The 15603-nt window shown below is 36.5% G+C and overlaps 1 protein-coding gene across 1 annotated transcript; it reads left to right on the top strand.

Annotated features, from left to right (window-relative positions):
* Positions 1-6137: 6137 nt before the first annotated feature.
* Positions 6138-8173, top strand: LOC145113950 (uncharacterized). The gene is made up of 2 exons (XM_079049984.1): positions 6138-6548; positions 8168-8173. The coding sequence occupies exons 1-2, from the start codon at positions 6138-6140 to the stop codon at positions 8171-8173; spliced, it is 417 nt and encodes a 138-aa protein (XP_078906110.1).
* Positions 8174-15603: the final 7430 nt, after the last annotated feature.

The following is a 15603-nucleotide window of genomic DNA, read 5'->3' as shown; positions in this document are numbered from 1 at the left end:
AAGGTTTCTCTCCGATTCATGAAAATGATGGTGAGGAAATGCTTTCACTAAGAAGATTTTAAGTAGATAGCAATTGTGATGTTTGCATTCTCAAAGTCGTTAGTGGAGCGTGTGTGGTTAACCGGCACACTAACATGGACTTGTGAGAAATGGCAAAGGTCTAAACAATTAAGACTATGATTACGGCATCCCTTTTCATAGTTCTGGAAATTGTTTAGACACACATGTGAGCTATCTAAGAAAGGGTGTACGAATCTAAATTTCAAAAGTCCAGCTGATTTCTGGAAATATGTCAGAGCTAGTGAGAGCATAAGTGTTATGCTGATAATCATCATGTTAGTGGGAGCATGATTATTATGTTTAGTGTTGCAAGTTAGCAATGTTAATTATAGAAAAACAAAAGTTTCAATTCGTAAAGTTGTAGGGGTTGAAAAAGTTGTTTTGCTATAATTAAGGGAGAGGAAATTATACTTCATTTCAATTCTAAAAGCTTAGATTGAGTTTTTAATCATCTTTAGTCAAGGATATATATATATGTATTTTATGTTGGAATGGTTCAACTTAAAGAAATTCTATATATATTGCGTTTTCAAAAAATTCGATTATGATTACAGCATCCCTCTTCATAGTTAAATTTTGAAAACATGGCAAATAAAAAATATTGTAGCAAAAGAATGGTCTGGTATCATGTCTTTATGAGAAACATCATGAATCGTGTCCCATATGCTTCGGATATAGGATCGATTGCATGTGCTATAATATTCATCCTTTCTAAATTTTCCACATGCTTAGGGCATTAAGAAGGGAAAAGTCTAGAACGGGATATGACTAAAGTGATTAAGAAATTGTCGAGGACAGTCTGAGGTTCGCCAAAGATTGGTTGCTCAGGGACAATTGGAAGTATGATGTAAATTGTTGGAAAGGACCATATTGACATATTCTGAAAAGAGGTAAATCTTGTTCGGAAGCGATAGTCAAAATGGGACTATGGAAATGTCTCCATAGGTGGAAGTTGTTCAATCTGTGTAAGATTAGAAAACCTTAGTGCAAGAAGGATGTTCAAAGCAATGTACTTTGGATATGAGACTTCATTTCCATAGAGTTGATCTCCTTTGGAATCCTCTGTAATGACTGATGACAAGGTTTTGGTTACCTTGTGCATAATCATTACGAGAGGATCAGTGCATATAAGTTTAAAATCTAACAGATTTTTGGTAAATGGTAGGAATTAGGAATTCTTACATTTACAATAAGGATTTGGGATTGTGAAATGAGCATCATTGGAATCATGTTCAATTGATCTATTTCACAAAGTAAAGATCATAGACAAACATAGTGTGCATACTTGGAGTATGGCATAACTATTGTTTAGAAAAACAAAGTGTACATGCTAGGAGCATGGGACGACTGTTGTTTTTGTTCAAGTATTAAGTTGATTATTTGAAACATTATACAATGAATAATGTGTAATCAATATGGTGATAAATAAAAGGTGGATTTATTTATATTCAAAAGGGTTCTGAGACCATATTGGATTCGATTATTATTGTGTTTCACTTTGCATGTTTTGACTTCCAGAATAGCTAGGTTATTCTTTCCGAATGACTAAGTTATTTAAACACTCCACAGTCGTTCATATGTTGGAAGTAGGTATGAATTAAGACTGTCATGAATCGAGTTTGTAGATGGCTAAACGTGTTTAGACATAGCAATGGTTGCTACAACATTCATGAGTACTCATAAGTTATGAGTATTGGAATTAACCCACGCTCACTTGTATCACTTCATGGAATTTATCTCGAGTGATCGTGAGACGGTAATATCATATAAGTCTTCAAACCTAGAGATATAAGTTGTTGCCTATGAGTTGGTTGTGCATTAATTGCACGAAAACGCATCAGTAACTTGATGTTATAAAACATGCCTTTGTGTACAATTCAACAAGTAGTAGAACAAGCATATGAGTCGAAGTTTATCTGTTCCTTCTAGAAATAGAAGCGATATCTGGGCCCCTCGATGATTTTGTTTTGACCTATGTACCGGGCCCGGTCAGAACCTAATTGATGTGTTTAATTTAGTTCTTTGTCAAACAAATCGGAAATCGGGAAACAAACTGCTGGACAATAAGTACGACGTTGTTCCATGTATTTGTCCGACTGATATCATGAGAACAGAGGATTATATGATCACTTATCTAAAATGGCGCTTCATAGTTCAACAGAGTTTTCGAGAGCTACGATTGCTGGTTGGTTCCTGAAGTAACATACGCAAATACAGTTATTAGACTTATCCAAGTGGGAGACTGTTGGATAAGGTGTCTAAGTCCATAACTTATTTGGTATATACTTGACTCGACCCGGCATGGTCCATTTGGGTTGCACTTCACCCAAACTATTTATGGATAATTTTATGAGAATTGTATACTTACGATTTATTAATATATTATAAGTTATAATATATTAATATAAAGTCATATTATTTAATTAGTTTTAATCTTGAATTAATTATGAATTAATTTAGTGATTAAAAGGAAGACTAATTAAATCATGGGCTATTATATTTATATGGTGTGGGCTAATACTCATTTGTTAATGGGCTAAGCTTATATGGAAGTCCATGGATGATCCATGGAGCTTTTAACCCATGGATCCTTGGAAAGGAAAAGACATGGGTTATTAGGGTTTCACCCTAACCATGCACACTATATAAACAAGCTCATGTTGTATGAAATAACACCCTAGTGTGTGTGTAATAGTGGTGGCCGATTTCTAAGTGTTAGTATACTCTCTCATACATTTTCCAAGTTTGTGGTGATTTGTGATTTCCATTTGAGGCATTCACATTATTGGTGCTTGGCTCTCAAACTCCAAGGAATCAGCAATCAACAAAAGGTATGTAATTCATCTAGTTTTTTTATGTTTAAAAGTACCCCATGCCATGCTAGATAGGTATGTAATTCATCTAATTTCGTCAGAAGGATCCTTGTTGACGGAAGATCCCCGGTCAATATCATACTCCTAGACGCACTAAAAAGGATAAACATCCCAGAATCAGAGATAATCAAAAGATCCTCGGTCCTCATAGGATTTTACGGTGAAATGAAACACACTATTGGGGAGATAAAGCTACCACTATACATAGAGGGGGTAAACTCTATACAAAATTTCTATGTTATTTACACTTTGTCTTCTCATAATGTGATACTAGGTAGACCGTGGATCCACGAGATGAACACGGTGCCATCAACATATCATCAGTGTGTAAAAATGCCTACTCCATGGGGAACAGTAAAGATAATGGGAGATCAACAAGAATTGAAAGAATGCTATAAAACCTCTATGAAGCCTACGAACAGACCCTAGCAAGCATAGCAATTAAGGCAGGGGGCACGACATGTTCTAGAAATGAAGGAGCAAGATGTGTAGGAAGTGCCCCTGAGCATCGAGGATCCTGAAGCTAAAGTCCTCATATGATCCTCAATACCTGAGGAAATTGAGCAAGACCTGTTAAAATTCCTTCGAACCAGAAGCAAGACATTCGCATGGAAACACGAAGATATGACACGTATAGAAAAGAGTATTATCACTCACAAACTTGATATTGATCATTCTTTCAGACCAATACACCAAAAGAGAAAGAATTTTGCACCTGAAAGGAATCAGATCATCCAAGAAGAAGTAGAGAAGCTCCTCAATATAGGAATGATTAAGGAAGTGAAGTTCCCAAGATGGCTAGCTAACGTGGTTGTCGTATAAAAGAAAAACGGAAAATGGCGAGTATGTGTAGACTACACGGATCTTAACAAGGCTTGTCCTAAGGATCCTTTCCCTCTACCACATATTGACTCTATGATAGATGCAACAACTAGCCACAAACTCTTAACCTTCATGGATGCTTCAGCAGGATTCCAACAAATCCAGATGGAACCATCCGATCAAGAAGATACAACGTTTATAACATCAATAGGTATATATTGTTACACTGCAATGCCTTTTGGTCTTAAAAATGCAAGTGCGACATATCAAAGATTGGTGAATCGGATGTTTAAAGACAAGCTCGGGGACACCATGGAGGTCTATATTGACGACATGGTGGTGAAGTCAATGAAAGCTGAAGATCATCTTCGGGATCTCAAAGAAGCCTTCGACATTCTAGACGAATACAATATGAAGTTGAATCCACTCAAATTCCACTTTGTGATGAAGTCGGGCAAGTTCCTTGGGTATATGGTAACCAACAGAGGAATAGAAGCAAGCCCAGAGCAGATCAGAGTAATCATTAAGCTGAAATCCCCATCTTCAACAAAAGACATCCAAAGGCGGAGAGTATCGACACTCAACAGGTTCATTTCAAGATCCTCAGAAAGGTGTAAGCCCTTCTATGATATCTTGAAGAAAAACAAGTGGTTCGAATGGACTGAAGAGCACAAGAAAGCTTTTTAGGAACTCAAAAGATACTTAAGTTCTGTGCCATTACTAGTAAAGCCTATAGATGGAGAACCACGTCTCCTCTACCTCTCGATATCCTGAAATGCGGTAAGCGTTGTCCTGGAAAAGGATCTTAATGGAGACCAACATCCCATCTACTACGTAAGTAAAAGTCTCCTGGATCCTGAGACCAGGTATTCTCATATCGAAAAACTAATTCTTGCGTTAGTAACTGCTTCTACTAAATTAAGACATTATTTCGAGACACATACTGTACATGTGAAAGCTAATTATCCTATTAAGAATGTTTTGAGAAAACCAGAGATGTCAGGAAGAATGGAAAAATGGTCAGTAAAGTTAAGCACGTTTGACATCAAATATGAACCAAGATCCGCCATAAAATCACAAGCATTAGCAGACTTTATGGCTGACTTTAGTGATGGTCTACAAAACGAAGTGGACATGGAAGCCAAACAACTCCTAGAAGATGAACACTTGGGAAAATGGAAATTGTTCACAGATGGAGCTTTAAACCAAAAAGGAACAAGGCTAGGGATCATACTAAAATCGCCATAGGGGGACATCCTACCGTAGACAGTAAGTTGCGAATTCAATACTACCAATAACGAAGCAAAATATGAAGCACTAATCATGGGACTACAATTGGCTAAGGATCTTCAAATCAAGGATCTTCAGGTATCTGTTCATTCTTTATTATTACCTAATCACTTCAACGGATCTTATGCAGTGAAAGGTGAAAGATTAGCACTATACCTGGAAATCCTCAAAAAAATTAGCCTCTGATTTTGAAAACTTTAGCCTAATCCAAGTTCCCAGAGAAGAAAACACAGAAGCGGACGCATTAGCCAACCTAGGATCCTCCCTAAGGATCCCACCAGAAACGAAGATCACTATAACCCACATAATATCTCCAGCCATAGAAGCCCACTCCGACAAATCCGATGATCCTGAACAACCAACAAGCGTAGCAGCCATTGAAGATCCTGACCCTCAGACCCGTCCTCGAAGGGACCCCGACGAACAAGATCCTTAAAGAAGTCCACCATTATGGACCCAACCTATTATGGATTATTTCCAAAATGGCACGATTCCAACAGAAGAAAAAAGCAAAAGAGCATTCAGAACAAGAGTCTCAAGATTCGTAATAATCCAAGGTAAACTCTATAAAAAGTCTATGGCATGTCCATACCATAGATGCTTAGAAGATCCTGAAGCTGCAGAAGTCTTGAAGGACATACATGAAGGAGATTGTGGCAATCACACTGGGGGCAGATCCTTATGCTCCAAGATACTAAGAACATGATACTACTGGCCAACCATGAAGAGAGATTCTTTTCTACATGGTCAAAAGTGTGATGCTTGCCAAAAACATAGCAACATCCTGCATCAACTAGCAAAACCTCTACATCCTATTATCTCTCCATGGCCATTCATGAAATAGGGAATGGATATAGTGGGAAAATTACCAATAGCCTCAGGAGGAAAAGTCTTCATGCTAGTGATGACTGATTACTTCTCAAAGTGGATCGAAGCTGAAGCCTTCGTTTAGGTAAGAGACAAAGAGGTAGTCTCGTTTATTGAACGTAATATCTTGACCAGGTTTTGGATCCCGACTGAATCATATGCGACAATGGATCCCAATTCATAAGCAAAAAGACAAGAGACTTTTGCACAAGTTGGGGGATCAAAATGATAACATCCACGCATGTTCATCCCCAAGCTAATGGTAAAGCAGAATCCCACAATAAAAGCATAGTAAACAACTTGAAGAAAAGGTTGGATAAGAATAAAGGAAGATGGGCAGAAGAGCTTCCTTTCGTCTTATGGGCAGACATGACTACTTCCAAAGTAGCCACATGTCAGACCCCCTACTGTTTGGTGTTTGGGACAGAAGCGGTGATCCATACCGAAGTAGTGATCCCGACGGCAAGATACTTGCTGCAAGATCAAGAGAATAACGACATGATCCTAGCCCAGGATCTTGACACTATTGACGAACTCAGAGATCTTTCCAAAATACGCATTGCTGCTCATCAACAAAGGATCACCAAGGCTTACAATAAGAACATTAAATTCAGAAGAATCCAAATAGGAGACTTGGTATTAAGGAAAACATTCCAAAACACCAAGGATCCTAGCGCAAGAAAATTAGCCCCTAAATGGGAAGGACCATATCTCATAGATGTTGAGGCAGGAAAAGGAGAATATTGGCCAGCAACACTCGAAGTATACATTTTTCCAAGATCTTGGAATGCTATACATCTCAAAGCATACTATATGTGAACAAGATCAATTGATCTTCAACAAAACCAAGGTGCACATGTTCTTTACCTTAAACTTTTCATCATTACTTATTTTCTCCACGAATACATTACTAACTTAAGCATCGGAGGGGTGTTAGCTAGACTAACGCCCACCCCTAGCTAATGTTTTCTATGCAGAACAACATACAACTAAGGATTTCCATAAGCTATGATCCTAAAACATAAGGATGCTCAAGGTTGAAGGTCCTGAAACACAAGTCTCTTGACACGCAAAAATCCCAGCATCTGAACAAATCCATTATATCAACGGTATGATTTTCAAACTATTATATACACGAGCTAGAGACCGATCATCTTTCCTACTTTTAAGGGTACTTAATCCCCTCTAAGGTTTAAAGAGCTATTTACCTCTTTAACACGAACGAAGGTTTATACACCTTGCTTGAACGCACGATATCTAACTATAGGATAAGGATAAAGGGATCATTTCACGATGCAGTGGCTTGGCAACCCTCTTATCCTTGAACATATTAAGATCCTTAAGGTTTATAGCATTTTCATGTTATCCAAAATTGGGATCCTACCCCAGTAATTACTTAAGGTTTATAACATCTTTATGTTATCCAAAATTGGTATCTTGCCCCAGAAATTACATAAGGTTTATAACATCTTCATGTTATCACGCGTTGGGAACTTTCCCCAGAAAATACACACGAATCATAACATTTTTATATGTAAGGATACTTCCCAAGATATACGTCATGAATTGGGATCCTCCCCAGTACATAACATTAGACATGTTATTAGTCAAATTTATGGTATTAACCAAGAATATTGTTGAAGTCCATAACCTAAACAAGTTATCTTAAGAAGGGAATTCCCCCGTATGATATAATGATTAAGAATCCTCATTTTTAAAGATCCTCATCATTAAGGATCCTCATCTTTATGAATCCTCATCGTTAAGGATCCTCATCGATCCTCATTGGTGAAGAGCCTTATTATCAGAAGTCAACAGTGAACCTAAGTTCTTTTCGAAGTTGAGGTTTATCCTCAGTAAATTCCATGGTTGAAGAACTTATGAAGCTTAAGGAAAAATTTGGAGATAATCAGGTTCCATCCTTATTCTCAAAAAACTCTAGATAAAGCTTAAGGATCCTAAACTTTCTAGGATCCTAAGCAAAAACCATTTGGTTATCAGAAGTCAAGCACGCTAAAAATAATTCACTAAAAGGATTTTGCTTCGGGATTATATGCAGGAACCTAGTTTTCCAGGATCCCAATTATTCAAGGATCATAATATCATAACAATTATGTAGAAAAACCAAAAGAGAGATATGAAAGGAAAATACTACCATGTCATTCAAAAAAGAGTTGCACACCAACCCAACCGAAAGATTAATTGTTTTTACATTACTAATAAAAACAAAAACTACTTAAGCTAATTTTTTGCAGGCCTAGACCTCAGCCTGGTCATCATTGACCGCACCCTTCTTCTCCCCTCCTTCGGTCAGACGCAGTACAGGATCCTAGTTGGCGGTAGGAGGCTTGCCTGTTAATTTGGCCAGTGCCTCGTGCCAACCGTCCACGTCCCAGGAACCTGCATTTTCGAGATCCTCCGCAAGACGAATCTTGTTCTCCGAAACAGCTACTGCAACACTGACCTTCGCATCAGAGATCACTTCCTCCATCTCATGCAAGTGCTCCTCCTCCTGCTCGTCCTTTTCATTGCTGAGTAGCTCCACCCTCATCAACAGATCCTCATTGGTCGCTTTCCACATCCTCTCATGTCCCTGAAGGGTTTGTTCTACCCTCTCCGCTCGGATCCTTAGATCGGCGAAAATATGATCATAGACCTAAAACAAAGACATAGATAGTCAGCAAATTCCATGTTTGAAGAACTTATGAAGCTTAAGGAAAAATTTGGAGATAGTCAGGTTCCATCTATCCTTATTCTCAAAAAACTCTAGATAAAGCTTAAGGATCGTAAACTTTCTAGGATCCTAAGCAAAAACCATTTGGTTATCAGAAGTCAAGCACGCTAAAAATAATTCACTAAGAGGATTTTGCTTCGAGATTATATGCAGGAACCTAGTTTTCCTGGATCCTAATTTTTCAAGGATCCTAATATCATAACAATTATGCAGAAAAACCAAAAGAGAGATATGAAAGGAAAATACTACCATGTCATTCAAAAAAGGGTTGCGCACCAATCCAACCGAAAGATTAATTGTTTTTACATTACTAATAAAAACAAAAACTACTTAAGCTAATTTTTTGCAGGCCTAGACCTCAGCCTGGTCATCATCGACCGCACCATTCTTCTCCCCTCCTTCGGTCAGACGTAGTACAGGATGCTAGTTGGCGGTAGCAGGTTCGCCAGTTAATTTGGCCAGTGCCTCGTGCCAACCGTCCACGTCCCAGGAACCTGCATTTTCGAGATCCTCCGCGAGACGAATCTTGGCCTCCCAAACTGTAACATCCCGTTATTTTCTTCTTGTAAAGTTAACCCTAGTTAATCAAAGTCGAACTTGGGTCAACTAAAGTCAACTTAAATCTTATTCTATCTTAAATGGGTTAGATTAATATTTTATAAGTGTTTACACCTTGTATTCAAGGTGTTATATGTTTAAGAGGTGAAAAGTTGAAGTCCGAAGACCATTCTTTCTTTCCCTTCGGATAGCAGCCTCGCAACTGAGAACAAGCAGACTTCGGCCGTGAACGAGGGCCGCAAACCCTCAGACCGTGAAAGTCTTCTCGGCCACAACCGCCTTTGGACCGCAAATGAGGTTCACGGCCGTGAACCCTTCGGACCGTGAACCCTCACACACACACACACACACACACACACATATATATATATATATATATATATATATATATATATATATATATATATATATATATATGTGAGTGTTAGCCATTTTCTCCTCATTTCTCATCTTTCAACCGTGAATTCTCCCATTCTCTCTCAAGTATCATCCACAAAAGGGTCTCCTTTCATCTCAAAAACATAAGTATCACACCCTTTCCTTGTCATTCCTTGGAAACCACTTGCTTTCACCTATTGATCCTTCACTTTTCATCAAAATCTTCAAGATCTTCAAGAAGTTCTAGCCGTGAACCCTTCATCTTGTGTGACAACCCAAAAATTTTTAGCTTGTAAGTCCAGCCAATCAATTGAGAGTCAGACTCATTTCTGCTATCTTTTAGCATTGTTAAGGATCGTTTTATGAGTTCTAAGCCTAGTACACTTAAGGATTGGGTGTAGGGATATGTTATCTTCGGTTCATCGAGTTGTATTCAAGCCATACACTCCTTCAAGAGGAGTGTACAGCCGTACACATGGGTGTACGGCCATACACTCAATGTGGCCGTATACCACCTCCCATATATAAGCCATCCCTTCATTTCTTATTCATTTCTTCAACTTCCAAGTCAAGAACTCGAGTTCTCTCTCAGCTATAATCAAGCTTTTTCATCTTCATCTTCATTTAAGTAAGTATTCCTTCCATTGTTAGTTGATTCATTCCATTATCTAGTAAGAATCCATGATTTCATCCATGAAACATCTTCAAAACTCAAGAACATCAAGAGTGTACGGTCGTACACTCTATATTCGGCCTTATACCCTTGTTAAGTCCATAATCTATGGCTTTAAACACTTGCTAGGTGCTAGTTATCCATTAGAACTCTTGAAACCTTGAACCCCTTTGAATCAAGACCCAAAAATACATCCATCTTGGAGAGTGTACGGCCGTACGCACTTGGTGTGGCCGTACACACCTCAAAACCCTCCAAAATGAAAGCCTTGGTCATCCTTTGGTTGTGCATTTGTCACACTAGCTTCCCCATGGATCAAACACCCTTACTTATGCATGTTTTCCATGAGTGTACGGCCGTACACTCCATGGCCGTACACTCCTTGGCCGTACAATCCATGTTGTGGCCTTAAACCCCCTTTGATCAATCACATGTGATTGTAACACTTAGCCCAAGTGTTTCATAGTCCCTAAGGGTGTTTCCTTACGTATTGGTTGTGTAAAACACTAATTTCATGCCTATATATGCCATTATATGTCATTTAGGACTCATTTGTGTCTCGGAAATTCATTCGTGGAACTTCTCATCCTTAAGCGAAGCTGCAATTGAATCATGCACATAAGGTGAGTTCATACCCCTATAATCAATCTTTCAAATGTTTTAAATGCTTTTAAGGGGGGGGGGGGGCATACAAGTTGAATACAATGATAATTGTGTAAATGTTTTGTGATAAACATCATTTTTAAGGATTTCTTATGTGTTTATAAGTGATCAAATCATTGCAAAAACTCTTTTAAAGTTATGTTACTTTATGGTTTATAAAACTCCGTTTTTAAAGTACAATCATAACTTAGTAGATAAATGAGTCTTTATTTCAAGGTAGTAACAATTCAAACAAACATACTAGTAAACTATAATAGGTATAGTTTAGGGGTTCAATTCATACTATAGCTAGTGTAGAGAGGAACATACTATAACTAATACAGAGAGTTCATACTATAGCTAGTACAGGGAGGAGTATACTATAACTAGTGCAGAGAGGAACATACTATAACTAGTACAGGGAGGAACATACTATAACTATAAGAGAAGAGCAAATCATGAATTACACACTTATACTATATATTCCTAGTATCCTAGGAAGAGATTGTATCTTTAACTCATTATTTATAACAAATTAAGGAAATACATCATGCCGGGTTTGCACTAACAAAGGTACGAATACCACGTACCAGAGTTGGCAAACATGATGCCAGGTTTGTACTAACAAAGGTACGAATACCACGTACCAGGGTTAGCAAACACAAGGTAATACATCATATCGGGTTTACACTAACAAAGGTCCAAATACAACGTACCAGGGTTAGCAATCACGAGTATGATACAGGAATTATTTATAAAGGGTATATCTACAAAGTACCGGACAATAATAAATAAAACACATAAATATATACAAAATAACCATACCGGGTTTGTACTAACAAAGGTACGAATACCACGTACCAGGGTTAGCAAACACGATGTCGGGTTTGTACTAACAAAGGTATGAATACCACGTACCAGGGTTAGAAAACACGAGGTAATACATCATACCGAGTTTACGCTAACAAAGGTACAAATACAACGTACCAGGGTTAGCAAACACGAGTATGATACTGGAGTTATTTATAAAGGGTACATCTATAAAGTACCGGACAATAATAAATAAAACACATAAATATATACAAAACTCACAGTAGTATCGACTGAGGCGTTAAGAGTACATGATTTCATTACTTCTAGTAATTGTCCAAATATTAGAACAACGCCTCATAACTTATTCATAACATGAACATTCAGTTAGAAGGGGGCCTATAATGCTAACTTTATGATTCCTCGGTAGATACATTAGGGATATATATATTAATCGAGTCCAGCAGATACTAGGATGTGTGCCTTCCACTTCATTTCATGTTCCTTGTTTGGTTGTGGGCTTAGAGCAGATGCACCCAGTCTACTATCTATTCGATCTTGACTGTATATATATTCCGTATACATCAAGTAATCATAAGGAGTACCAGGTATAGGTCAGGTCATAGTATACAAATTCAATACACCGTTTTCTAGTACAAAAACATACTTTCAAATAGAACATTAATTAAACTAAACTAAACTAAACTAGAAACATACTTTCAAATAGAACATTAAGTAAACTAGAAACTTAAGTAAACTAATCCATTTTATTAAACCCGTACAACTTAAAGGACCTTAAGTGGTTAATTCTATAATACCTTAGTTTACACATCAGGGTTATATATATGTAATATCCGACAGATAGTTAGATGTGTGCTTTCCGCCTTACTTCCTGTTCCTCGTTTGGTTGTCGGCTTAGGGCAGATGCACACAATTAACTATCTGTTCGATATTAGATTATATATAGCTACTATAAACTAAGTGATTATAGAAGGAACTATTGTGGTTACCATTTTTACTAAAAGAAATAAGGGTTTTCTTAAAGAATGTTTTCATCAAATATAAATGAACTATTACAATTAACTCCGTGAGTACCAAATGAATGCACCAGGGTTATATACAGTAAAGATCTAACAAACAATGGGATGTGTGGCTTCCGCCTTATTCCCTGTTCCATGTTTGGTTGTGGGCTTAGGGCAGATTCACACAATCGATTGTTTGTTTGATCTGTATTCTATATAACTTATATTCATTTAGTACTCATAGAAAGGATTGTAGAGCCATTTATACTTATCTTTCATCAAATCAAAAGGTATAGGATCTTCTGGAGGAACAGGCCAACTTTTCTAAAAGAACTTTCAACTTACTAATACATCACTAAAATACTTATGAACTCACCAGCTTAAATGCTGATCTACTCTTTCAAAATAATTTGTATTCTCAGGTAACTAGTAGACAGGTACGCGTTTTCGGATTCTGAAGATGGAGCATAGTAGCTTCATGTCTTGTTTTGTTATTTACTTTTGGATTCAATCTTTTGTGAATCACTACTTTCTAAACACTTTAATATTAATACAATGGTTGTTTGTTACTTTTATTACTATGATACATGTCTTGTGATACTAAACATGACGTCCTCCGCCCCCGAACGTTTCTGTCGTTCCGGTTTGGGGGTGTGACATCTTGGCCGTGAACCCTTCATACATTCATCATTTGGGCCGTGAACACTTCAAGTGTTCTTGGACCGTGAACTCATCAAGGGCCGTGAACCCCTCTTGTGTAGCCGTGATCATCTTTCCGCTCTTCATTTTCGGTTCTAACAGTTTATTGTAAGTGTATCCCAGTTCGTAAGGATGTTTCCTTACATATTAACTATTATAGACCCTAACTTCATACATATATATATGTTAATATATGCTAAATAGGATCCATTTGAGATCGGGACTTCACTTGGCATACCAAGCACCCTATATCGATCTTTCATCCAATTCACTCACAAAAGGTGAGTTCATACCCCTACATTTTTATGATTTTTAACTATTTTAGGGGGGGAATACAAGTGAAACACAATGAAATTGTGTTAATATCTCAAAATATTTTTAAATATTTTAGTATATTTTAAATTGTTATAATTGTTAAAATTACATATTTATATCTGTGTAAATTATATAATTTGGATTCTGAAGATTTAGAATATGAATTTGACCTCATTTCATGTTCCTTGTTTGGTTGTGGGCTTGGGGTAAAGTTATTTAATCGAAGATCTAATTAATCACAATTATATAAATATTACATTTATATAAATATAAAAAGGGTTTTCAAACTGTTTGGTACTTTTTGGTACAAACAGTGAACTTCATGTAATAGCGGTATTACCAATTCTTACCAATTGTTAAACTATAATAGGTATAGTTTAGAAAACACATTCATTGGTACTTAATAGAAAACGAGTAGAAAACATTCCTTAGAGAACATCAATTAGAAAACAACCATATAAACTATATTTTATATAGTTTATGAAACTGACCTACTGAGTATTTATTACCTAGTAACTTATCAATGTTCTATACATCATCATCAATATAACACTTGTGAGACTACCTTCATGTACTTTTCCAAGTACCAACAAAAGTCCTGAAATTATAACCAAAATTTCCTTGAGAGGGAGCGTGACACTTGTGTATAGATCTATACGGGGCTGACAATCCCACACCAGAGCTGCTTGCAACAGCTAGGTAGGCAGACCTGTGGTGACAAATGTTGTAACTTTTGCGACGTTTGAAGAACGTCGTGTTCAGACCATCTAGTCATAGTATGGTTATAATAACTCACAATTTGGTATTGAATTAAATGATTAGTGTATGAATAAGTAAAACTTCACATAGTTTTATTTTATGTAAACTATAATACAATATACTACTTAAAAACCAGAAACTTTCACCCCGTTTGCTTACCATATAATACATCAGAAAACATAGGATTTTATGGGGAAAAACATGTTTACTTTATCAATAATCAAGAAAACAGGTTTCAGTTATAAACATACTTATGAACTCACCAAATTAATTGTTGACACCTTTTCAAATTCTACTTGTATTCTCAGGGAAACAATAATACAGGTACAACCACAGCTTTTGTGAAGACGGAGATCTATAAACTCGTGTCTTTTAAACTTGTACTTTTGAATTCATATATACATTATGTTTTGAACACAGTTGTAAAACTTATAGCTTTGTAAATATAATGGTTGTTGTTGTACTTTGATTACTATTATGCATTGTTGTGATACTATACATGAAGTCCTCCACCCCCGAATGTTTCTGCCGTTCTGGTTTGGGGGTGTGACAGATTGGTATCAGAGCATTGTTTATAGTGAACTAAGTATATCAACCTATAAAAGATATACAATCTATAAATGCTATGGGGCTGAAGCGCTCTTACTACAAGCATACTTTTAGAATTTAAGTATTTTATAAGAAGTATAATAACATATATATATATATATATATATATATATATATATATATATATATATATATATATATATATATATATATTCAGGAAACTATATTACAGTAAGAAAAATACAAAAGCATTTGGATGTTGGACACTACAGTTAAACCTGGACAGTTATGTAATCATATCTGGGATCAATATAGTCTGATCAACTATATTTATTTGAGATATGACCAACATCTGGTTGGGAGTGATAGTGGTGTTACAACAAGTCTAAAACTTACCTAAATACCAGAAGAACTTTAGAATCCAACATAAAAGATAAAATACTATAGGAGTATTTTATGACACAAAAACAACAAGATACAAGAGAGTAATCTTTACTAGAAACAAATATGTAAAAACAAAAGAAACATTATTGGTAGAGCTATAAATATTAA

The sequence above is a fragment of the Lactuca virosa genome, chromosome 5 (genome assembly GCF_052849685.1).
Source record: "Lactuca virosa cultivar CGN04683 chromosome 5, Lactuca_virosa_CGN04683_v6, whole genome shotgun sequence".
Taxonomy (NCBI): Eukaryota; Viridiplantae; Streptophyta; class Magnoliopsida; order Asterales; family Asteraceae; genus Lactuca; species Lactuca virosa.
The sequence above is the reverse complement of the archived record's forward strand: the minus strand, read 5'-3'. Positions and strand labels throughout refer to the sequence as shown.